General features: G+C 38.1%; 1 protein-coding gene across 1 annotated transcript in view; it reads right to left on the reverse strand.

Annotated features, from left to right (window-relative positions):
- Window positions 1-26046, reverse strand: part of ERLIN1 (ER lipid raft associated 1) — a 62666-nt gene extending 36620 nt beyond the window's left edge. Inside the window, exons 1-7 of the mRNA XM_044659141.1 lie at window positions 25973-26046; window positions 23503-23626; window positions 20624-20705; window positions 5930-5976; window positions 3802-3863; window positions 2244-2369; window positions 553-626 (exon numbers count right to left, since the gene is read on the reverse strand). Of these exons, the coding sequence (XP_044515076.1) occupies window positions 553-626; window positions 2244-2369; window positions 3802-3863; window positions 5930-5976; window positions 20624-20705; window positions 23503-23615 (504 nt within the window). The 5' untranslated portion in view covers window positions 23616-23626; window positions 25973-26046. The remainder of the gene's footprint in view (window positions 1-552; window positions 627-2243; window positions 2370-3801; window positions 3864-5929; window positions 5977-20623; window positions 20706-23502; window positions 23627-25972) is intronic.
- Window positions 26047-27161: the final 1115 nt, after the last annotated feature.

Raw genomic sequence — 27161 nt, forward strand, 5'->3', positions numbered from 1 at the left:
TGCATTTGCTCAACTGGTCTCACTTCTATTGCATAGACTTCATACAAATCTTTTGAAATGTTTTCAGATCATTCATATTTATCATTTTTAATTGCACTGCATCAATATATGTCCTAGTTGTCAACCATTCAGGTTGTAATATTATTAAATACCTTTAAACAGAGTGGTCTTTCTTTCCTCTTTGATAAAAAGAGTATATAGTCCCAATGAATGAGTATTATTTCTAGGCATATAATTGTTTTCATAAGTTCCAGATGCTGGACTGAACAGAAATTAATGTAACCATACCATCTTGGAAAGCAATGTGAATACAGACTTGATTTAGTATGAATCAGCTTGCTTACATTTTTTCTTTCAAAAGTCCTCAAAAGGGATAGATGGTAGTCAAAGTAAACGATAATAATTTTTAAATGTAAAGCTATAAAGACATCAAGAGCTTTATTAGGGAGACCAAACATTTCATTACTACTCTTGAATAAAATTTGTTGAATAAAGGAGACAAATTAAGAATCTCAATTTCTTCAAAAATCATCCCAAGCATATTGGGCCTACCTGTATAGTAAGACCAGGGGCCATGATGTTCAGATCTTTCTGTAGAGCCTGCTTCAAGTTTTCATCTATCTGATCTGTTTTTAGAAGCAAGAAAACAGCAGGTGTCATAACACATAAAACATGCTAGTCTACTCAAATTTAAACAAAAACTACTGTGGTCAATCTTGGACTTTATATAGTTATTTTCTTCTGTGAAGCTCAAAATTCTCCTTAAAAGAAGTAGTATTATGAAACAAAAGAGCACTAGGTTCATTGGCTCCAGCTTCTATCCTGCTCTGCTAACTTAGTGACCAGATGATGGTGGGGAAGTCACTTACCTCTCTAGATTTCAGCAGCTTCATCTGTAAAATGAGAGAGTGGGAAGAGATGGTTCTGGACCTAAATTTATGATTCTATGTTTATTATATCTTTTTCTGTGATGCAAAAAAAGGGTAGAGATGATCACATCAAGGAAGTGAAAAGTTAAATAAACTGCTCAAAATTACTTAGTCATGGGTGGATATAAGTTTTTCATCTATGAAGTCATAAATTTCACTAATCTGAACACTATTACATAAAAATCTATATCAATCTTTATATTCTGATTGATTTTTAGATTGATCTTTAGATTAATCTAATAACAATATTCTCTTTTCCACAAAACATAATATATCATTTTCTACCATTCTCAAACTTATTTTGATTTTGGATATAGGTCCATAGGAAAGTCTTTAAAAAGGCTCTCCAAAAATAAATAATATGGAAATAGATTTTGAGTGATAATATATGTATAGCCCAGTGGAATTGCTTGTCAGCTCCAGGAGGGGAAAGGGAAGAGGGAAGGGAGAGAACATGAATCATGTAACCATGAAAAAATATTTTTAAACAAATAAAATTAAAATTATATACATATATATGTATTTTAAAGGCTCTCTAAAAGTTCAACCCATGTTTTCTCTATTACCATTTTAGTGAGTTTCACCAATATTAGATTAACAAGTGGACAGGCCAAATTTCCCCAACCTGTAAGTTCTATCCCACAGGGCCCTAACCAGTAGATTATCAACTGACAGACCTCAATTCTCAATGCTCTACTTGGTAGATATCTTAGTCAACTTCTGCTGACCAGACAATCCCCAAAATCTGAGACATCCTTCACTAATGAAGGTTTTACTACCAACTTTCTCCCACCCCAAAATGATTTTGAGGTTTCAGGAAAATGAGAAGTAACTCCTCACTTTAATGACCTAGTTTATCCAAAGAAAACATTCTACTCAACCTTCAAGAACATTCATATATTCAAATCAGAGACTGTAAAATAAATAACTCCGCTGACTCCCAGAAATCTGTTTTATTCAGAATAGGTCAAAGTATATAAGAATCTATAAGAAGATAAAATTTACCCTACCCCTAGTTAATTATACACCATGAGTTTAAGAAAACAGTATCTATCCTTAAAATTACTTTCTCTCAAAGCATTTAAATTCTAAACTTAAAAGAAAGAATTTAACCTCAAATCATGTTAACCATTTAGGGTAGTTTAATAGTTAAAAAAATATTTTAAAAGACAAAAACAGTCAATTTATCATAAGTGTAAGAAAATTGCTCTCAATAAAAGTTAATAAATTTTTACTTCAGAAGGGTCCATAAAATCAGCACAGTAGGTATTGTTCTATGTGGTCAAAATGAATGAGGGGGAGGAGAGCACTCACCAAACAATTCAATGTAAACTTCCTGAAGAGTGTGGGCACTGCAAAACTGGTTCAATTCATGGTGTATTTTATTGAAGATTAAAGTTTTATCATAATCTGCAGTATAGTTCCTCACAATATCAAATACTGAAAGAAAAGAAAACAGGACAATCTTCCAAAATAATACCCAGTGCCGAAGAAAACAAAAGAACTTTAGAGATTCTTTATGGATTCAATCAAGAATGCAGCTTCTACCTAAATCTGAATTTTCAAACTTATAGGGTATACACCAAAAACTCTTCAGGGGAACAAATCAATAGCCAAAATTAAGTCATTTTCAGGCATAAGAGCCACATAAATACAGAATTTTGGCTTTGCTTTGGTTTTTCTTTTTCTAAGAAAACAAAATCAATAAAAACAAGAAACATGAAGACTTTGATGCAGGGAGGCAATGGATGCCTAGAGAAGGGATATATCTCAGAAAGATAAGAGGGAGCAAAGAGGGTCATAGCCCATAATGCCCTCTGCTATCATCAGGTTTAGTGGCTTCTTGGCAGGCAGGGCAAGGGAATGTTACTGTTCTTCAGATCTCTCAGCCTGAAGATGGGAGCCTTCCTGAGGCGCTCTCTCTCTGGTCCCAAGTCTCATTACTTAATGAGAAAAAAGGTTTCTGTAGGATCAGTTCCAATAGAGGTGATAGAGGGCTGAGACCCTTCTCAAGTCTGCCACTCAGATGTGGTGGGGGAGGGCTGAGATTCATCTCAAGCCTGCCACTCAGATGGGGGATGACAACTGTTTGCCTTTCCCCCATATCCTTAGTCCCAGGTGCATAGTATGCTGTAGTATAGAGGTTTAAAGATTGGGGGATTTGCTTATCATGATTTTCCCTTTGCCTTTGGAAGATAAGTATGATATAATGGGAAACGGACTATACTTGGAGTTAAAGGACCTAAGTTTCTTTCTTTCTATTTTTTAAACTCTTAGCATCTGTCTTGGAATAAATATTAAGTAGCACTTCCAAGCCAGAAGAGCAGTAAGACCTAGGCAATTGGAGTTAAGTGATTTGCCCAGGGTCACAGAGCTAGGGAATATCTGATGCCAGTTCTGGCTCTCTATCCACTGAGCCACCTAATTGCCCCAAGATCTGAGTTTCAATCCAGCTCTGTCATTTCTTATCTGTGTGACCTTGAAAAAGTTGCTTAACTTCTAAGGGATTCAATTTCCTATAAATGAGGTTGAAACAGATGACTTTGATAATCAATTCCATCTCTAAAACTATGATTCTATAATCCTAAAACCCTGAGTACTATAGTTTCTATATCATAGTTTCTATAATTCTAAAACCCTGAGTACTATAGATAAGATGGTTTCTATCCCCTATACCTACTCTTCTTTGATTTGCAAATAATTAGGGGGAAAGGTTAGGTTTGGGTAAGATTAAAATGTCCTCAAAATAAATTTCATGAAATCATCTCTAACAGTATCACACATACCTTAAGACTGATAACATTCCCAAATATCAATTATTTATATACTTTGATTCTGACAATAGCAATAATAGAAGAGATGGGCACAATACCTGCAAAAGGAGCCAACATATTAACAACTTCTATTCGGTCAATATAGATCATGACCCCACCACTAGGGGGAAAAAAAATGAAAAGTTAGTCAATTCTGAGATACCTGGCTGTAAGGAAAGTTCTCTAAACCATTTGGCTCAAATATATGCCACACACTGAACTGTGTCAGCAAGATGAAAAAAAAAAATCTAAAAACATTCAATCTTTTACATCTTAAGATGGCATTTTCAGCAGTGAGGATCTATTTGCATTGCTTTACCCTCATTCATTTGGTTTTTATTGTTATTAAAGTATATACAGTCAATTCTCATCATTTGAAGTAATGATGTTCTATAAAGTCACAGTGAATCCTGAATTAAGAATACTGAACCTGTAGTCCTTAGGGAAATACAAGGTTAGGTTCTTGCAAGCTTCTGATCACAACATTTACTTTATTTTTTTATTTTTATTTTTATTTTTTTATTAAAACCCTTACCTTCCATCTTGGAGTCAATACTGTGTATTGGCTCCAAGGCAGAAGAGTGGTAAGGGCTAGGCAATGGGGGTTAAGTGACTTGCCCAGGGTCACACAACTAGGAAGTGTCTGAGACCAGATTTGAAACTAGAACCTCTTATGTCTAGGCCTAGCTCTCAATCTACTGAGCCACTCAGCTGCCACACACACAACATTTACTTTAGCAGTTTCTAGAATTCATCTACAGATCAGTGAATTTCCTCTTCTTTTTTTCTGGATGCACTCGTATTATTTGAGTTAACACTGAATTCAAATCCAGCAGCACTCACACACTTATCTAACACATGTATTTATTCTGAAAGACGTATCACAGCCTTCTTGAGCTTAGGAACACTAGATAGTACTTTATCACTACCCTTGGGAACCATTTTAAACAGCAAAATCACAAAAAACATAAAAATACCAAAAATGTGGCATTAAATGGCAAAAAGGATGGTTGTTTATAGTATGAGCTGAAACAAGAAAGCAAGTGTGGCACCTTGTTCAATCTCAGCTAGAAATACGTTCACTGAGCACTTCTGATTTTCTACCATGCTGCACATGTCAACAAATGGCCATGAAAGTACCAGGAGTATTGATTTTGGGGTTACAAATAAATTTTAGCCAGAAAGCAAATTCACAAATACAAATCTTTGAATAATGACAATCAACAGTATCCCTCTCCAAGGTGGCTAGAAAGATAGGTAGTGTAGTCTATAATTAGGAAACTAGCCCTTATGAGAAATAAGCTTCATTTAACATGGCTAATTAACTGAGATAACTACAAACTTTGAAAAATCAATAGAAATAAGTGACCCTTCCAAGAAATTAATCAAATAAACTCTAAAAGAAACCCATTAAAAATATATAAAATATGACTAATGGGGGGGGGGGAGCTAGATGGTTCAGTGGTTTGAGAGCCAGAGATAGAAGGTCCTGGATTTAAATCTAGCCTCAAACATTTCCTAGCTGGGTGACCCTGGGCAAGTAACTTAACCCCCATTGCCTAACTCCTATTGCTCTTCTGCCTTGGAACCAATACATAGTTGGTTCCAAGACAAAAGGTAAGGATTTAAAGAAGGTAAGGATTTAAAAAAAAAAGAAAAGAAAAGAAAAAATGAGAAACACAAGAAACGAAAAGGATCTACAAGCTTCACAGACAATTATTTCCCTTTACAGATCGAAAAACTTTCTAGGTGCCTAATTGTATTTATTAATCTACTTGAATTTAGTGTCTGAGATTTTAGAGATTATATTCTTTTCTTAGCACAATTCAATATGCTGATTTTATTCTACACATACTTTGGGCTCAGACTGCCTTTCCCTCCTTTGTATCCTCATGGTATATTAATACATAAAAGTGCCCCTACAAATTGTTTGTACATTTAACAAAGTTCTACCGTGTTACTGAAATTTCCTCAGGAATTCCCTTTGGTTCAGTGGAATTTGAGACCAGATGTTAATGATGTTAAGAGAATTATATAAAGGTTCTGTTTACACACAGGTCTCCACTGGAATACCAAGTTCAAATATATCTCTAAGCTTGTCACAGGTGTATTTGAAAGTTTTCTAAGCAATCCCCGAATCTCCTCTATAACAAATGGCAACTAAAAGTAGGCACAGGGAAAGCTTACCTTGTTCCACAGGGTACATTTTTAACTTCATCAGTTTGTAGTGTTGTCTAGAGGGGGGGGAAAATCAATAGTCAAAATATATGCATATGTTCACCAAAGAAATACATGCTCCAAAAAGCAAGCCTTTGCAGTGCACAAAGCACAGTTCCTGAGATAAAAGGTGGAAAAAGGGCTCCTTTACCATGTCATTTGCCCATGTATGCTGAGAGCTTATTAAGATAACCCCCAGGTTAGCTTCAGTTATGATTTTGTGGGCCACAGTCATTCTCAAAAGATCTCTCTTCAGTTTTATTGGGATTCTAATGTGGAGCATCGGCAAATAGAACGCCCTGCCCTCAGTAATCCCAGATCTTTCAAGTACTGATTTAAAATCATCATGGCAACAATCTGAATAACACCAAGGAAGAGCTAATGGGGACTAGATGCTAAGAAGATAACCACAACATCTCAAGAAAAACCAATGCTCTCTCTGGCTCCAAGTAAGAATATGTGGCTACATGGCTCATCTATAGGGACCAGACCAAGGGACCACAGATAAATCTCTGACATTGGGTATTTAAACCCCTAGATTCTTACTCTGTGTGAAAGGAGAGTACACTAACTTTCAACACTTCTTTTATACTAACTTCTTAATTCTACATTGCAGCTAAATTGGACAATTAGTTGCTATTCTCTCTAGCCTTCAGAATCCTTTCTTCCATTAAAGCTCAGTTCAGATTTCTTCTCCTCCATGAAGCCTTCCTTGACTCCTCTAGTTTATTAGTGCTTTCTCCCTCAATTTTTCTTGTACTATAATTATTTGTGTAAGTGTTGTATCTCTTAGTGCAAAGATTGTTTAGTTTCTATTTTTGAAAGCAAGACAATTTAGCATTAATGCCTGCACACTGTAGGCACTTAATGTTTGCTGACTTGAACTGAACTATAAAGAAATTCTTGAGTAACTTAAATGGTTAACTAAGTATTCTCCCTTTATCTACATTCCTGTAACACTGACCCAATTTTAGTCATTTCTCATTTAGTCATTCCTCAATAGATTCATTGGGATCCCAGCCAATAAAGTTGTCCTCTTCAACAGAAACTATCAGTGGGGTCCCTTGATCATTCCATCCTCTCTGAAGTGATGATGCCAGTAGCAGATCTCAAACTATACTATAAAACAATAATCATCAAAATAGTCTGGTACTGGCTAAGAACAGAATGATAAATAAATCAAGATTAAATACACAACATAGAGAGGTAATGACCTTAGCAACGTAGTGTTTGATAAACCTAGAGACCCCAGCTTTTGGAATAAGAACTTGCTGCTTAACAAAAACTGTTGGGAAAATTGGAAAATAGTATAGCAGAAACTAGGTACAGACCAATATCTCACATCCTATACTAAGATAAGGTTAAAATGAGTGTATGATTTATATATAAAGAGTGATACCATAAGAAATTAGGGGAACATGAAATAGTTTGCCTAGTCGCACTATGGAGAAGGAAAGAATTTATGGTCAAATAAGAGAGAGCATTATAAAATATAAAATGAATAATTTTGATTATGTTAAAATAAAAAGCTTTTATACAAACAAAACCAATGTTGCCAAGAATAGAAAGGAAACAACAAATTGGAAAAAATTTACTCTGAAAAAAATCTAATTTCTCAAATATATAGAGAACTAAGTCAAATTTATAGGAATATAAGCCATTCCCTAACTGAGAAATAGTCAAAGGATATGAAAAGCAATTTCAGATGAAGAAATCGAAGCTCAATAAGCATATAAATAATGTTCTAAATCATTCTTGATTAGAGAAATAAAAATCAAAACTCTGAGGTACCATATCACACCTATCAGATTGGCCAATAGGACAGTAAAGGAAATTGATAAATGTTGGAGGGGATGTGGCAAAATTGGGCTACTAATGCACTGCTGGTGGAGTTGTGAACTGATTGAACCACTTCTGGAGGATAACTTGGAATTATGCACAATGGGCCATAAAATTGGGAATACTCTTTGATCCTGTAATAATACCACTATGGGGTCTGTATCCTAAAGAGATAATGAAAAGGGAAAAGAACCTACTTGTACAAAAATATTTATAGCAGCTCTTTTTATGGTGGCAAAGAATTGGAAATTGAGGGGATGCCCATCATTTGTTGAATAGCTGAATAAATTGTGGTATATGTTGATGATGCAATGATTTCAGAAAAACCTGGAAAGATCTACATGAACTGATGTAGAACAAAATAAGCAGAATAGGAGAATATTGTACACAGTAACAGCAAAATGTACAATTGTACCGTGAAAACTTGGTTAATCTCAACAATGCAATGATGTAGGGCAAGTCTGAATTTATGACAAGGCATGCTATCCACCTCCAAAGAAAGTACTGCTAGAGTTGTTTTTCATATCAATGCATTTATGGTTTTATTTGGGGATTTTGGTGTGCTCTTAAAACAATGACTAACATGGAAGTGTGTTTGCATGATAATACATGTAGGCCAGATAAAATTGCTTACCATCTCCATGTGGAGGGAAGGAAGGAAGGGAAGTGGTTTGGATCTTATAATTTTAGAAAACATATGTCAAAAATTATTATTACATTTAGTTAGGAAAATAAAATATCTTCAAATTAAAAACAAATAAAATTTTAAAATAGTGACTACTCATTGTATCAAGTTTTCTATCTCCAAAACCCTCCCCATATCTATTAAGTAAGTACACAGTTTAGTACAGAGCACTAAACTTCAAGCACTGGAGGAAGAAGCAGAAGAAAGAAAAAGGGCATAAAAACCCTAACCTTAAGGAGCTTACAATCTAGCTAAAAAAAAAAAAAAGAAAAGGAAAAATAGCTATACAAAGCAACAAGTACAAAAAACATAATACAAAAATTTCTTTCTATGATCTTTGAAATAAATGCCTAAGTACTAGGGAAGGTGTTTTAAAAGCCAGCTCTCAAAGGAAATTGGAAACCAGAAATGAAGCCCAAATGTTTAAATACAAATACACAAAGTCTGAATGACAAGATAAACTAGAGATCCTAATTAAAGATGACAAATTCAACTTTGGTTTAACTAAAAATGGTTGAATAAAGTATGAATTAAAATATGGCTCTGGGAAATATGTATTACATGAAAGTACAGGTATCATCTATATTACGCTATTTACCACCTATAGGGCAGGGAGAGAAAATGTGAATTCTAAAATGTCAAAAAAAATAATAATTGTCAAAAAATTATTTCTATGTGTAGCTGAACAAAATTTAAAAACTGGAAAAAATTTGGGTCTGGATGAGTGTACTTTATTTGAAAGGAAAAGAGCTGATTAAAAAGAGGAGTGGTGGAAAAGAAGGGCAGATGGGTAAAGTAGCAAAGTATATTAAGAAGATATGTTTGTGTGAGAATATCGAAGGAGTGGGGAGGGGAAAGCAATAGTGAAGAGTATTTAGGTGACAAAGATCCTAACTATTAGGGTAAAGAATTCACTATTTAACAAAAACTGTTGGGTAAACTGAAAACAATCTAGCAGAAATGAAGTATAGACATTTAACAACATCTCACACCATATACCAAGACAACCTGTAAGTGATGAAGAAAGGCTCCAAACATACTGATATTAATAACAGTCCTTTTTTACATTAGTGAATAACTGAGGGGGAAAAAAGCAAATGGCTAAATTTGTAGTACATAAATATGATGGAATATTACTGTGCCATAAGAAATAATAAACATGATGAATATTAGAGAAGCACTAGAAGACTTAATTAAAAAAAAGAACCAGAAAAACAATGAACAGAAAGACAACAAGGTAAATGTAGACAACTACAAAGCTAAATGTTGCAAAAGTATCATAACCGAACTTGGGGGAAAGTGGAGAGGGGAGGACAATCATTTATTGGAGAAGAAGTATTTATTAAGTGCCTACATGCCCACTATGTGCCAGGCACTACGGATAAGTGCTTTACCAATACTAACTACTTTGATCTTCACAACAACTCAATGAGATAAATGCTATTATTATTCCCATTTTACAGTTAGGAAACTCAATTAGATTGAGGTTAATTAACTTACACAGAATCACACAATTAGTATGTGTCTAAGGCCAGATTTAAACTCAGATCTTCCTGTCTCCACTGTATCCTCTAGCTGCTTCAATAGAAGGCTTTGTTCCCCGCCATCCCCACCCCAAATAGGCATCTCCTCTCTTCTTTCCGTGGATGAGAGACTATATAGGTTGGAACACTTCATATAAAATCAATGTAGGTGAAGTAAAAACAAAAAAAGGCTTATTCTGGAAGAGACAGCAGTGGGAGGTAAGGGGGAGTAGGGTGGATAAAGGATATCTTTAAGTATATGAAAGGCCTTTGCAAGGAAGAGGGAATAGATTTTTTCTGCTGGGCCCCAGAGGGCAAAACTAGGAGCAGTCAATAAAAGATATAAAAAATAGGGAATTTACCTTCCACCAAACCTAACTAATGACAGACCTATATCAGAGTGGAAGGAGCTCCTTTAAGAGGGAAGTTTCCTTTCATTGGAGGTCTTTAAGCAAAGGATGGATGACCACTTATAGAATATATGGTACTTATTCATCACTAGCCTCTCTCCTTACACTCTAGACTCACATCTCCACCTGCTTGTTATCTCCAAAGGAATGTCCTATTAACATATGAAATTCATCATAACCAATACAAAACATTATCTTTCCCTCCTAAAATCTGCCCCACTTCAAACTTCTTATTGCTGAGGGAACCACCATCTTCCTAGTTACCCAAGCTCCCAAACAAGATGCCATCTTGAACTCTTCACTCTACTATATCCAATTTAATGTCTTGTACATAAGACTCTTTCTCTCCTCTGAAACTATCACCACCCTGGTGCAGGTTCAAATGGTGCCATGGATAGTTACTAGTAGTGTAACTTGGGACAAATGGCATCATCTCTGCCTGCCTCAGTTTCTTCAACTATAAAATTGAGATAACAATAGCACCTACCTCACAGGGGTGCTATGGGGCTTAAGTGAGATAATATTTTTAAAGCAATTAGCATGAACTAAACACTTAATAAAATGCTCCATCCCTTCTACCACCTTATGCTTGGACTACTGCAATAGCCTACTAGTTTAGCTTCCTGCCTCAAGTTTCTCCCTATTTCAACCCATCCTCCACTCACCTATCAAATTAACCTTCCTAATGTGTCTTTAAAGTACAGGTCTGGAGGGGATGTCCTTCAATTATGGAATGGCTCAGCAAATTGTGGTATCTGCTGGTGATGGAATACTATTGCGTTCAAAGGAATAATAAATTGGAGGAATTCCATGTGAACTGGGACTACCTTCAGGAAGTGATGCAGAGTGAAAGGAGCAGAACCAGGAGGACGTTGTACACAGAGACTGATACACTGTGGTACAATTGAATGTAATGGACATCTGTACTAGCAGCAATGCAAGACTCCAGAGCAAGGCTGAGGAACTTATGAGAAAGAACGCTACCCACATTCAGAGGAAGAACTGTGGGAGTAGAAACACAGAAGAAAAACAACTGCTTGAACACATGGGTTGATAGGGATATGATTGGGGATGTATACACTAAAAGATCACCCTAGTAGGAATTATCAATAATATGGAAATAGGTCTTGATCAATGATACATGTAAAACCCAGTGGAATTGTGAGTCGGCTATGGGGGAGGGAAGGAGGAGTTGGAGGGGAGGGAAAAAACATAAATCATATAACCATGTAAAAATAGTCTAAACTAATTAAATAATTTTTTCAATTAAAAAAATAAAGTACAAGTCTAGAGGGCAGCTGGGTAGCTTACTGGATTGAGAGTCAGGTCTAAAGATGGAGAGAGGTCCTAGGTTCAAATCTGGCCTCAGACACTTCCTAGCTGTGTGTCCCTGGGCATATTATTTAACCCCCATAGCCTAACCCTTACCACTCATCTGCCTTAGAACCAATACATAGTATTGATTCTAAGATGGAAGGTAAGGGTTTAAAAAATAAAATAAAAAAATAATAAAGTACAGGTCTGATCAAGTCTGACTCTTGCGCGCGCACACAAACACACATACTTTCTCTCTCAATTTAACTCCAATGATCATGCCCAAAGGGCATGCCCTTTGATCCAGCAATACCACTATTGGGTTTATATCCCAAAGAGATAAAAGAAAGAAAAAACTGGGCAAGGACCTGTTTGTACAAAAATAATTATAGCTGCACTCTTTCTGGTAGCAAAAAATTGGAAAATTCAGGGATGTCTCGTGATTGGGGAATGGCTGAACAAAATTCTAGCATATGATGGTGATGGACTACTATGCTATAAGGAATGATGAACTGATGGATTTCTCTAAGAACTGGAAAGACCAACATGAATTGATGAAGAGTGAAATAAGCAGAACCAGGAGAACATTATACAAAGAGATTATAACATTGTAGGATGATCAAATGTGATTGATTTACTTTGCTACTAAAAGCAATGCAATGATCCAGGACAATTCTGAGGGACTCGTGACAAAGAAGGCTATCCACATCTAGAGAAAGAACTGTAGGAGTAGAAATCTAGAAGAAAACATGTGATTTAACACTATTAATATGGGTATGTGATTTAGGGTTTTGGTTTTAAAGGATTGCTCTTTTATAAAAATGAATGATATGGAAATGGGTTCAAATGATAATATTTATGGATAACCCAGGGGAATTGCTTGTCAACTCCAGGAAGGGGGCGGAATGAGGGGAGGGAGAAAACATAAATCATGTAATCATGGGAAAAAAATTTTTAATTAAAAAAAGATAAAAATAAAATAAATTAAATTAAATACAACGGTTCTTTATATCAAACTCCAGGATGGAATACAAAATCCTGTTTGGCATTCAAAATCCATTATATCCTGGCCTCCTACCTTTCCAGTGTTCTTACACCTTACCCACTACCAAACACTATGCATTCCAATGACACTCACCTCCTTGCTATTCTTCAAAGAAGATACTCCAGACTTCCAACACTAAGCATTTTCATTAACTATCTGTCTCTCATGCCTGGATTGCTTTCCCTCCTCACCTCCGCTTCTTGGATTCCCTGGTTTCCTTTATGTCCCAGATAAGATTCCACCTTCTATACAAAACCTTTTCTGATGTCCCCTAATTTCAATGCCTTGCCTATATTGATTATCTCCCATTTATCTTGACTTTAACTTGCTTGTGCATAGTTGCTTCCATGTTGTGGTGAACTCCTCAAGGATAGGACCTGTCTCTCACCTTTCTTTGTATTCCCGAGTGCTTAGCACAGTGCCTGGCACACAGCAGATACTTAAGTGGGCTCATTGATAGACTGGAAAAGGATTGATGATCAATTAAGTATGATGAAAGAGAAGTTTCTCATCTTGAGGTACAGGTTGGATTAGATAGCATCAGATTTACTCTGACTCTGATATCCTGTGATTCTGAACATGAAAAGTATCACATTCAAGGGCTCAGGGTTAAGAACAAACAGGTTAATATATGACCAAAAGCAACTGTCCAATAGATGAATGAGTAAAGGATATGAACAAACAACTCAAAAGACTACAAACTATTAGCCACATGAATGAATGCTCCAAATCAATCATTTACTATTTTCTTTATTAGGAAGTGAAGTTTCTCACACCTTGCAAAACGGCAAAAACAAATAATGGCACTAGTCCATGTTGAAGCAGTTGTAGAAAGATAGGCACACCAAAATATTACTGGTGGAGCTATGAAGCAGTATAACCATTTTGGAAGCAAATCTGAATTAAGCAAATAAAGTTGCTAAAATGTCCTTAGCCTTTGACCAGAGATTCCAGGGAAGCCAGTGATAAGAAGTTCCTATATACAACAAAATATTTATAGTAGCACTTTTTTGTGATAGCAAAGAACTGGAAATAAAGTTGTTGCCCAATTATTGGGGAATGTTAAATTGTGATACATCAAGGTAATGGAATGTTATTGTTGCTTTAAGAAATTATAAACTTGCTAAATATAAAGAAACATGAAAAGATCTACATGAGTGAAGCAGAGTCACTTTTCCTAAAGTTTTAACATGCAAATTCAATACATTATAATTACAAAGTAACCTAATTTCCACAAGAAATATGTAGAAACAATTTTTATTTTTGTTTCTCTGTATAGGTTCCATTCTCCTGACCTTGAATAAATCTGCATCCTTCTCTTCTTGCCTAGGTTCAAAAAAAATCTGTTATCTCTCACTAAGTCCCTTATTGATATGTTTTGTTTTTAACTTATTCATTTAATTGTATAGCATATTACAGGCTCTATACTTTGTTTCTTTTTTACATAAATGGGCTAATTGTACAAAGGGAGAAACCATGTATTTTATTTCAAGGTCTAGAACTTGTTGAGGGAAGAGGGTCAACAATACTTCAAAGTCATAAAATATGGCTGTAATCTTTTTTTTTTAATGGTCCCATGTTTCCAAAGATTCATTAATGTCTATATTATTTCTTATTCTAATTGCTGAATACTTGATGATTGTACCAGCTCCCGTGAGTTTAAGTATCACTTTCATGAAGACAATTGTCTCTTAGATCTATATAACCAGTTGTATACTCTCTAAGGTCCAGCCACACCATAACATACTAGGCTCCATTCCTGTGATTTGTATCAGCTATTCACCAGACCTAAAACCACTCCTTGACCTCCGCTTCTCCAAATCTCTACCCCTCCTTAAAGCTGAGCTCATGAGAGGTACCACCTCCATGAGAACATTCCTGATACTGATTTTTCCCACCTTCAAAATTACCTTATATTTACTTTGTATATATTTTGTCTTTATCTGTTTATGCGCTATTTCTCAGAGAGAATGTAAACTCCTTGTAGTGGAGACTTTCATTTTTTTGTCTGTGTATCCCTCAGTACCTAGTAATAGTGCCAAGCACATAGTAGACATGTAATAAATGCCTGTTGATAAGACTGATAAACCTGGTTTGCCTTTCAAACACCTACAAGGAAAGAGCTATATCAACTGAATACTTTCTGGTTCAGAGGCTCACCCAAATAAAATCAGAGAATTTTATAGTAAAACAGGACTTTTAAAAATCTTGCTCTAGCTCTTTTAAATAATCTAGTATAATCATTTTACAAATTACAAAACACACATTTCTAGTTACAGAAAATAGAAATTAGGACACCTAAAACAATAGCAACACCCAGAATCCAGTCTTCCTGACCTTCAATCCAAAGGTTTTTCCCTTCCTTTGCCACAATACTTCCCTGATAACATCTCAATTCAACAATTATTTATTTCATGTTTTCTATGTGTTCAGAAGCATTGATTGTTTAATACAATTATAGTATCCCTCCTCTGAAAGTTTAGATAATTTGTTGGTAATGCAAAATGTGGTAATAGAGACCAACACAAGAAACTACATAATAAATTTGGGAATGAAATGTAATTAAATGTCAACACTGGTGTCAGTGTAACCACAAAGGAAGTCAATTTATGCTGGTAAATTATCCCCAAAAAAAGTTTCATGAAAGAAAGATCATCTGAACTATACCTGGATAGACAAGAAGGATATGGGATATGAAGAGACACTTAACATCTAAAGCTCAGAAGCCTTCTGTCAGTCTCTCCTCTTTCATTCTTATCTCACATGAAGATCTGGACCTTTCTCCTTGCCAGAGCAAACCCTCTAAGTGTACAAATCTCATTCCATCTTCTCTAAAAGACTGCTCCCTTTTTCATCCCCACTCTCTTTCTTATCCATCTTACTTATCTGGCCTCCTGGCTATTTCCCTAATGTCTAAAGAACACATGCATATCTCCTCTATCCTCAAAAAAAAATTACGTGATCTATCCATCCCCACTACCTATTTCATATCTTTCTCTTGCCTTTTGTAATTGTAGTCTGGCTTTATCATTGAACTGAAACTGCTCTCTCCAAAATTACCAATATCTAGTGATCTTTTCTCAATCCACACACTTCTTAACCTTTCTGCAGCTTTTAACACTGTCAATTACCTTCATCTCCTTGATACTCACTTCTCTCTTAGTTTTTATGACACTCTATCCTGGTTTCCTTTCTACCTATCTTGAACAGTCTTCAGTCTCCTTTGCTGGATCTTCATTTAGATCACAACCAATAACCTTGGGTGTCCCACAGGGTTCTGTCCTGAACCCTCTTCTCTTTTCCCTATATACTGTTTCACTTGATTTCATCAGCCCCCAAGGATTCAATTACAATGTCTGTTAATGATTCTCAAATCTACTGGTCCAACACTAAGCTTTCTCCTCAGCTCCCCATTCGCCTCTCCAACTGCCTATTGGGTAGCTCAAGCTAAATACCCCATAGACTTATTAAATTTTGATATATCCAAAACTGAACACCTCCCCTCTTCTTTAACCCCCTTATTACTGCTAAGGATACCAGTATCCTCTCAAGTCACTCAGGATCAAAACCTAAGTGTTACCCTCAAATCCTCACTCCTTCCATATCCAATCTGTGGTCAAACCTTGACAGTTTAGCTTTGAACATCTCTTGCATGCAACCTCCTTTTCTTCTCTGACACTACTATTACCTTACTTCTTATCACCTCACATTTGGATTACTCGAATTGTTTGCTATCTGGTTGCACGTCACAAGTCTCTCCCCACTTCAGTCTATTCTCCATTCAGCTGTCAAATTCATCTTCCTAAACCACAAGCCCAACCATGTAATTCCTCTACTCAATAAACTCCAATGCTATCTACTACCTCCAGGATCAAATAAGTCTCATCTCATGTCTCTGTCTCTCTCTCCCTCTCCTTTCCCCTCCCCCTCATCCACTACTGACTTCCCTGGTTTCCTTCAAATCCTATCTAAGATCCTGACCTCTACAGGACTTTCCTGATCCCTTTTTTAAACCTTACCTTCTGTCTTAGAATTAATACTAAATATCAGTTCCAAGGCGGAAGAGTGCTAAGAACTAGGCAATTAGGGGTAAGTAACTTGTCCATGGTCACACAACTAGGAAGTGTTTGAGGTCAGATTTGAAACCATGCCTCTCATCTCCAAGTCAGGTTCTCTACCACTGAGCCACCTACCTGGCTCTCCTGATGCCTCTTAATTCCAGTACCTTCCCTCTGAGATTATCTCTATTTTATGCTGTCTATTACATGTTTATATAATACTGTCTTCCCCCATTAGACTATGTGCTCCTTGATCTTGAAAGGAGATTGTCTTTTGTTCTTCTTTGTATCCCTAGCACTTAACACAAGGCCTGGCACACAGCAGGCCTAAGAGCAATTTACTAAGAGCAATTTGTGACATTAACAGTGTATAATTTTTATAAAATCCAAGATTTAAAAATTTTTTGAGAGAAATTCCAGGAAAAGAAGCTCACTAACTCCTCAAATCAAGAAAGTGAACTGTTTGAAGAAAGTGCCATAAAGAAACCTACACTGCAATCAGAAGATCCAAAATGAACTTTGGGGTATAATTGATTGAACTGAAGGGGGTTGAACACATTTATTCTGAATATAAACTTTTATGCCAAAGGGGATTGCCCCCTAATTGGCTTTTTGTCAGTGTGCCTAGCAAGCATTGCATTTGCTCTCTTTCTTCTATTTCCCTCTTATCCCCAACTATTGTAGTTTCCTCTTAGAAAGTGCAATATTGTATGCATTTTCAGCTAGAAGATTTTTAGAGGTATAATCTAGTTATGTTAAATGATTCATTAGGGAGACTAGTAGAATGGGGGTGGGGGATTGTGAAGACCAACAAGGTCTTCCTTTCTTGGCTTCTGGAGAGATTGGTTCTGGAGATTCAACCCCTTCCTGGCATTTGGAGAGATTGGTTCCAGAGATTCCTTTCCTGGCTTGAAGGAAAATCTGTCTCTTCAGCTACATTTTTCCACTTTCACTCTTTCCACCTCTTTGTAAATAAAGCTGCTGAAAGTCATTTTGACTTAAGCTATAATATTTTAAATTCAGTGACCACAATACTACTTTATAATTCTCATATTTAGTCAAAACCCTCAATTTTTAACTCTTTCAACAGACATTCAATATTTCTTGCACGTACGAATAAATGAACAGTTTTCTAAAGTCCTATGCCTAAATATGGATGTCCAATGTTTGATCTTCCTAAAGACTGTCCTGAACAGTCATACATCATACTGAAATAAGGTATGAAAGGCATTTGTCAAAAGACAGGAAAGCACCATCATGAAGAAAAGCATCGGGGGGGGGGGGGGGGGGGGAGCACAGCTGGGTAGCTCAGTGGATTGAGAGCCAGGCCTAGAGACGGGAGGTCCTAGGTTCAAATCCGGCCTCAGACACTTCCCAGCTGTGTGACCCTGGGCAAGACACTTGACCCCCACTGCCTACCCTTACCACTCTTCTGCCTTGGAGCCAATACACAGTATTGACTCCAAGACCGAGGTTATGGGTTTAAAAAAAATTTTTTTAAAAGGAAAAAAGAAGAAAAAGAAAAGCAGCAATGAATAGGGCTCCTAAAGGGAATGTCAAGAAACTGCCTTGAGAGGAAAATGCCAAATGAGCTATTAATATAAACAAAATTCTCCAAACTCAAGAGAACTAGATAGATACTTGCACAATAAGATCTTGAATAGTTGAAAAACTAATGTTAGGGATTAAATATTAGATTTCATTTTCCTGAACCCTTAAAATAAGTTAACAAAATGATAGTTTATAAATACTGGTTCAGCACGCCATGGAAGTTCATTCCTTTCTACCTTTACCTGCTGGCCAGACTCTCAATTAAATCAAGGCAAAACAAAGGTTTGGGCTAAACATCCAGTGGTACTGGTGGCAAATGTCCCTCTTCTTCTGACTATGAAAGATGTTCAGGACCCACCTTCTAGGTTTTTAAACTATAAGATGTAAATGATAAGAATGGCCCTGAAGAGCACTCAGCATTACCTTACAGAAATTTTACATAAGATTTCTGCTCAAAAAGGACTCAGTGAAAATTATGAATGGTAGAAGATGAGTTAGGAAATGAACTTCTTGACAGAGATGAGGGAAAGTTACAGCAAACACAAGAGATTACACCGTAGATCAAGAAGTATTCATACCAGTCTTTTTTTTTTTTTTAATCAAATAATGATTCTAGCAAATACCTGAATAAGAGAACATTTTTATAAGGCCATCAGTGTTTTTGTCACAATATTTCTGTTGAAATAGTATTTAAGTTGCCTAAATGTAATGAACTTTAAATTTACAAAAAATAAAAATGAAACAGATAGCTAGTTTCTCTCTCTCTTTTTCAAAGTCCTTACCTTCTTAGAATCAATACTAAGTACCTGTGTTCCAAAGCAGAAGAAAAGTAAAGGCTAGTCAACTGGAGTTAAAAGATTTGCCCTGGGTCACAAAGCTAGGAAGTGCTTGAGGCTAGATTTGAACCAGGAATATCTCAGCTCTCATCTCCTGAGGTACCTCTCTGCTCCTGCTTCTTTTAAATATAAAGATTTCTGATTGTACCATTTAGCCACACAGTATGGGGTCAATCCCTTTCCTGCCAACTATGTCCAACGCACCTGAATGAGAAATGTTCAACAAGTATCTACTAAGTACCTAATAAGCACCATTGCTCAGCACTGGAGATACAAAAATAAAATTAGGACCTGCTTTCCAGGGGGTCTCCATTTTATTGGATGCACTCACAAAATGTTTAAAGATACTGTCAAAATAAATGTTCTTACAGTAACTCTAAGTAACTCTAAATATAATTCTGCTTGACAGAAAATGGACCAAAAAAGAATTAAGATAGATCTCAAGGTATATGAGAACACAGGTTCTCCATACTAATAGTCATCATGAATGTCCAATAAACTTTAAAATTCATAACCTGTATTTATAGTTTAACTATTCTTGTTCTATTTTCAAACATAAAAAAGGATGGCAATGACCAATAAGCATTAACTATCCACTATGTGCCAGGCCCTGTGGCTAGATACAGGATATTACAAAAAACAAAAAGAAAAATGAAAAATAATCTCTGCCTTCAAGAAATTAACATTCTATCTATAGAGAGGGGAAAGGAAAGGATGATACAATACATACCTAAACATACAGTATATACAAAATCAATATGGAGTTTTTTCTATTGGGAAAGACAATGACTATTCAAAGAATAAGACTTCATATAGACAGTGGCATCTGAGATAGCTTAGGGATGAGATGAAGCAAAGAGGAGATACATTTCAGAAATGGAGGATAGCTAGTGTAAAGGTATAAAGCAAAGGAATGAGTGTCACATAAAAGGAATACTAAGAAAGTCTGCTTTGATGAACTTGTAAAGAGGAAGTATGCATAATAAGGGTAAAAAGGAGATTGTACAGGACTGTAAACCCCAAAGAAAATAATTTATTTTCGATCCTAGAGGGAATAGGGAACCACAAGAGGTTATTAAGTGTCATAGTTAGAACTACACTTTATGAAACCTTGACCATATTTTAGTTGATAGTCAAGATAAAGAGAAATAAAAATAAGTCCTTAGAAAAAGAAAATCTCAAGGCTACCTTAGAGAATTCCTATAAATATTAAACTGCCTGCCCAAATGACAACTTATATAGAGAAACAAGAGCAATTTAAGTGAATGATTTTTCCAAATTTTAAATTAATTAAAAATAATTCTACTTATTTAGGAAAGGAAAAAAATCCCCATCCCTTTGGCTTCACATTATTCCTCTCACACCTACCTGCCCAATTTTGGGCTTCTCTAGGAATCACTCACCTGTACAGATCTGTAGGTGGTAATAAAAGGCAACATAATATGATAGCCTGGTCCACTGGGACTAGTAAGTAAAGCTCCTCCCCTGAAAAGAAGATGTTTCAATTTATCAAGGTTATTAAAAAAAAAAGAATAAAATTATCTTCCCAACCTACAATTCTGAATAAAAAAGTTTGACAGCAACTCATTATAGAATTAAAGAATGTAGTAGTTAGAAAGGGTACAGAGGCCTTAGAGGTCATCTAGTCCAACCCGTATCTGAAACAGATTTTAATGCCTTCAACAACATTGCTGAAAAGTATGAAGCCTATGCTTAAAACCTCCACATGAATGGGAAATAATTTCTCTCCCTTAGGGGCAGCACCTTCTCTTTGGGGAAGAATTTTATTTAGGAACTAATGCTGACATCAATTTGAAATGGACTTTTCAGCAACTTTGTGTTTGTTCCTAGTTCTGCTCTTGGGGGACACAGCAAAACAGGGCAAATCCCTCTTCCACGTGACAGGCTTTCACATACTTTAACAAAGAGGTCATGCCCCACCTACCCTACCTCTTCCCTCAAGTCTTTCCTTCTCTAAGCTAAATATCTCTAGTTCCTCAAAGCAATCTTCATATAACACAATCTTTAATCTATCCATTATTCTGGATACTCTTTGGAAATACTCCTATTTGACAATGTTCTTCCTTAAACTCTAGTATCTGGAACCAAACAACATTCCAGAAATGCATAGTGGGATTGTGACAAATCTCATTTTGGACACTCTGCCTCCATGAATGTAGCATTAGTTTTCCTGGCTGTGAAGTCATAGTTGATGAATTTTGAGCTTGATGAATAAGGTTTTATTTTCACATGGACTGTTGTTTGGCCATACCTCTACCATTCTATACTTATGTAGTTAGTTCTTGAAGTCAAGAAGAAGTTTTCATTTTTCCCTACTAAATATATTTTACTATATTTCACACATCACTTTAGTCTTCTAATATCTTTGGGTTCCTGTTATCCAGTGTATTTATCAACTTTCTCAGCTTTGTCTAAAAAGCAAATATGCTGAATAACCATCTTTATCTTAATCAAGTCATTAACAAAAATGTCAAGCAGTACAGAGTAAAGTATAGATATCTAGGGCATTCTACCGCAGACTTCCTTGCAAGATGACACTGAACCATTAATGACCAAGAATTTTGGGTCCAAGAATTCCAACTACCTAATTGTACTATGATCCAATCCACTCCTTGCTCCGCCAAGCCTGAAGTTGAGAAAGTTCTTTGAACAAAAAAGAGAATTATTTAAATTGCCTCTATTAAAAAAGTATAGAGGCAAAAAACTTATTTAAATCCCAGAATGCTCACAACGGAAATTGGGAAATTATATCTTGAATCTTAAAAAAGTCATTTTCAACAAATTTAACTTCATTTAAACATTTCACTCCCCTTCATTTCAACATTAAAATATTTATTATATCCAGGTCTATTTTACCAGGCATACTTATAGAATGGATTCTCTAAGAACTAGTTTTTCATTGTCAAAAGATACACAATTTCATTAATGAGCATTCCTCATAATGAGACCGATTTTAGGCCTCAGAAGTTGCTGGCTAGGCTGGTCATCAGATAACATACATAATTTGTTGCTAGGCTGGTCAATTCAACATCTTTCTGACTTGGCAGAGTCTACCAGAACTTAAGAATGCCCCAACACGTTTGTTTTTTTGTTTTGTTTTGTTTTTTTAAACTTTTACTTTCTGTTGTGGTAACAACTCTAAAGTGGAAGGGTATGGGCTAGACAAAAGGAGTTAAATGCCTTGCCTAGGGTCAAACAACTAGGAAGGAAATGAGGCCAGATTTGCCCTTAAGTCCTCCTGACTCCAGGCCTGGTGCTCTATCCACTGTGCTACCTAGCTACCCTTGCCCTGGCATAGTCTTAAAGAATCCATCTTCATGCTACTGTGGAATTTATTGGAAGCCCCAAAAATTATATGTTGAAAATGCAAACAGGTTCTATGATAATTACATGAATAATGAAATCATGACAATTTCTATGGGGAAACACCTATAATCTGATGAGCCTATATCTTGGATGGTACCCTTAGTCATCTTTAATTACAAAAAGAATCCTGTTCCTGAGTACTAGTCTGAGTACTGAATTACCCCTAATATTGACCAACCACTAAAAAACACTCAAAAACAAGCTGATTTCAAAGTCTATCTCCTCTATCAGAAGACTATTTCCAACTTGAGAGTTGGGAGTAAGGATACACTGAAACTGGGAGTGGTAAATACTCTTTTAATGAATTCTCCGCCCAATGCCTCCATTGCCTGATCTCCCTTTAGCTAAGAAATCTCTATGAGAAGTAGATCCAGTCACTAACAGGATCCAAGAAAAACAATTTTCCACATGGTTTTCCCTTTATCCAATAGGCACTAAGATCCTGAAAAAGAAAAAAAGTTGATTGTACTCAAAACTGCTCACACATTGATCTGTATCACATCCTTTATAGCTACAATGTGCTATGGCTACTATCTGTGATGTTCAGATTCAAAGGAACTTTGGGAGGAAAAGGGTTGTTAGGAAGATGATAACAAATAGGAGCACCAAACTCCAAACATGGTCAATGCTGCTAAAGACCAAGGGTTGGCCTTTGGTCTCTACAGTGTGTTTGATCAAATCATTCATAAGCACTGTCAGCAGTAACACCCCCCACAATATCATGTGCTTCACAAAGGCTGCTTGATGATAATCAATCCAATTCCAGGTTTAGAAGCTATTACTGCAGTAAGGAGAACTTCGGATTCCAAATTCCCAGGTATCAGAGTAGTCTTTGTTAGAAACCTAGGCTAGATGTACACACTGGCCTGTTGGGTTCCCATGGCCTGGCACTCACCTGTAGTACACAGCAAGGTGTCCCTCCTCGATCCTGTGGATGGAGGCGTAGAGGAGAACCACCACCAGCCCTGCAGCTGCAGCCCCCAGAGCCCCGGCTTGAGTCATATTCATCCTGGCTCTTCCTATATGAGGAGCGAACCAATAGTCCTGATCCCCCTTTCCCCAGATAGAGCAGTCCCCTTTCTATAACAATGATGCCTCAGTCTCCAAAGTAGCCCCTCTTCTTCCCCTCCCATCTGTACCCCAAAAGAAATTATCCCTTCTCTGACCCACCCATCTCCCAAACCCCACCACAATTCCACCCTTCTCTTAGTGCTAGTGACCCCCCCTCTTCCCCAAAAGCAACCCCACAAAACTCCAGTTTTGTTATAACTTTTTCATCAAGCCCACCAGTCCATGTCCCCCCAGCTTCCCTCCTCAATGGTCCTCTTTTTCTCATTTAATAATTCCAAATTCCAAAAGCTCCCCTCCCCCAGCCTCCCACCTATCCCTTAGTGACAATCTCTATCCCTCTCAATCACATTAATCTCCTGACAAACACCCTCTCTCCTTCAATGAATAGCAATCTTCCAGCCACCCCCTTCCCTCATCAATAATCTCTTTTCCAGAATCTCCTTTTCAACGATTTTCATTCCCTTTTCCTCAAGGACACAACTTCCTCCCTCAGTGAACTTCAATATGCTCAGACATCCCTTATCTACTTTTCCTCCCCAGCTAACTCTCTTTTTCAGTGGCAAACCTCATCTTCAATGTGACTTCCCTTACCCTTCTTTCCACTTAAGAGATTTTTCCTACTGCCTATGACAACCACTCCTCCTCAATGACAGCTCCTCCTAGATCAGTGATAACTCCTGGTTCAGTAAAGAACTCCTCCTACTCAGTGATTCCCCCTCTCCTCCATAGACATCTTCAGAAATGACCACCACCTTTTTTTTTTTTTTTAAACCCTTGTCTTTTGTCTTAGGATCAATACTAAGCATCTCTTCTAAGGCAAAAGAGAAGCAAGGGCTAGGCAATGTGGGTTAAGTAACTTGCCCAAGGTCACATAGCTAGGAAGAATCTGAGGCCATATTTGAACCTCTCAGTTCCAGGTAACCCAGTTGCCCCCAAAAAGGCCCCTCTCTTAAATGATACTCCTTCCTTCCCGTTCAAAGACAATCTCCCAGACAAAAGGTCCCAACACTCAGTGATTCTGTCTCTGCCCCAGAAAGTTTCTCAGACTATTGCAATGATGACTAACATTTACGTAGGGTTCTAAGATATATATCTTCACATATGTGATTTCACTTGATCCTCACAACAATGCTGGTAACTAAGGCTTATAGATAGGTATTCATTTCCCTATATAACAGATGAAGACAGACTCTGGGAGATTCTGTGTATTGTTCATGGTCACAGGATCAGTGGGATCTAAACAATCCAGACTATTCTGACTCCAAGTCTACCAACGAAACTATCAATGGCATTTCTCCCCAATCAGGGTATCCACTTTTTCATAAGAGTCCTGCTTCTTGGTGTTTCTTCCTTCCCTCTCAGTGACCAACTCTGCTCTCCCTTCCCTCAATGCCTTCCTCTCCACCTAAGCAATCACTCCCCCTCTGAACTCCACATTCCCTAAGTGACACAAACACCTCTTTCCTTCGGGGATTTCTCTCTCTCCCTCACCTTCCCCCCAGTGATAATCCTCCCACTAGAGCCCGGCCTCCTCCTTGGTAACCAGCTCCCAGGGAAGGTCCCTCCCCCTCTAGGCTGCCCAGCACAAGATTATGCAGAATTCTGTGTCAGAATAGCTGGTTTCAAATTCAGATTCTACTTACTACCTATATGGCAGGAGACAAGCCACAGCTCAGGCCCTCTCTGGTAACAAGGACTAGGGGGTAGGCCCCTTCCCACCCCGGGCCTCCGGGGAAGGGATTCTCACAAGACCCTTCCTCACCATTCACCCTAGGTCACTCTCCCATTCCCCCACAGTGGCTCCCAGGTGCTCTGGTCCTCTCCCCCACACCTACCTCCCTCTGACCCTCCCCCGGATGACTTTTCCCCTAGAACTTACAGGAAAGCTTCCTCGGAGAAGCCCCCTTCCCCCCCCCCCGCCCCCGGGGACGCCTCTGCCCCTCCGAGATGCCCCCCGTTAGTTACAGCCCCTTATGGGACTCTAGCCTAGAGTCGGAAGCCCCGAGTCCAGCAGCTCTGGGATTAGGCTCCCTCCGGGCGAGAGGGAGTAGGACTAAAAGAACCCCGCACAGGGTCTCTCCCCAGAGGAAGCCCATACCCCAGCTGACATCGCCTCAGCTCCCGCAGCTCTAGGTACTTGGGGCCGCCCCAGGGGGTCTGCAGCCCCACCCCCGCCCCGAAGGCTTGTGACGGCCGCGCCACTCAGTGACACCGCTCTCTCCCTCAAACACACCCCCCTTAAGGAGGGAGGACATCAAGCTAGCAGCAGCAGCCCTCCCCGCCCCAAGTCTCACCGAGCGGCTGCGCATCTCTACCCGCCGAGCTCGCCGCCCACCTCTCCGGGCACCACCGGTCGCCCACAACCGCCGGCGGGCCCACAGTCCGGCCTTTCTGCGCAGGCGCTCGGGCATACACATGCGCAGTGCCATACTGGATGTTCGGACTGGGGAGACGGCGAACGAACAGGGACAAATCTAGTCTCTCTCTTTGGACACGTGTGGTTTGGGCCTGACTCCCCCTGGCGGGGATGTGAAGATTCGAAGCCTAGACCCACGTGGCACAGGCGTGGGCAGCCGGGAGCGGGCGGGGCTCGCTAACGAAGGGTGGGGCAGGGATTCTCGATCCGTGATGGTCCTGGGAACCCCGTCAATTTCTGCATGGCTTTCTCTTTCACACGCGGGCTGCGGGCTTCTGCAAGCAGCTGGATGGCAGCTCCCTGGCTTTGACTGGCACAGTCCACCCACTCTCCCAGCTGCCCTGTCAATCCAACAAATATTGAGATCCTGACATAAGTCATACACGAGGCCCCACGGATGCAGTCATATATCTGTGCACAGATGTGCCACACATAAGTGTGTGCATACATGCAGGGAACGTTCCTCCGATCCCTAGCTGGCTATAATTCTATCGTCTTGTCCGATCTCGAGTATCAAAATACCTTTTTTATTTGCAGAGTCGTGGGAAGCATCGAAAGGCTAATTGATGCTCACAATCATGTAGCCTGTATGCCTGGGACAACACGAGGAACTCAGGTCTTCTTGAGCCCAAGACCAGCTCACTCTCCTCTCAACATCCCTTCCCCCCTACTCTTCTCTTTGTTTCTCCCAGCCTCTTTTCTTCTCTCACTATCTCCTCTCCTCATCCCACTCAGGAATGATAGGAATGAATCAATCAGACAAAGAATGTCTACTGTGTGCAGAAAGTCATTGGGGACACTAAACCAGAGGGAGTAAGAATGGGAGAAGGAGCATAAACACTAAGGCTAGAAAGGTCACTTGGAGCCAGATTGTAGGTGCCCTTAAATTCGAGGATCAGTAGTTTATAAAGCAGACAAACAGGAGTTGCAGAAGAGTTTTGAGCACAGTGGAGAAAATTGCTTGTGAACTTGAACGTCGCAGGTGCATAGATGTACAGGTGAAAGAGAACTCTGAGGCCCTCATGTTCAACTCTTCATTTTCCCTCACCAGTAAAATAACTGAACCC

The sequence above is a fragment of the Gracilinanus agilis genome, chromosome 2 (assembly GCF_016433145.1).
Source record: "Gracilinanus agilis isolate LMUSP501 chromosome 2, AgileGrace, whole genome shotgun sequence".
NCBI classification, from domain to species: Eukaryota; Metazoa; Chordata; class Mammalia; order Didelphimorphia; family Didelphidae; genus Gracilinanus; species Gracilinanus agilis.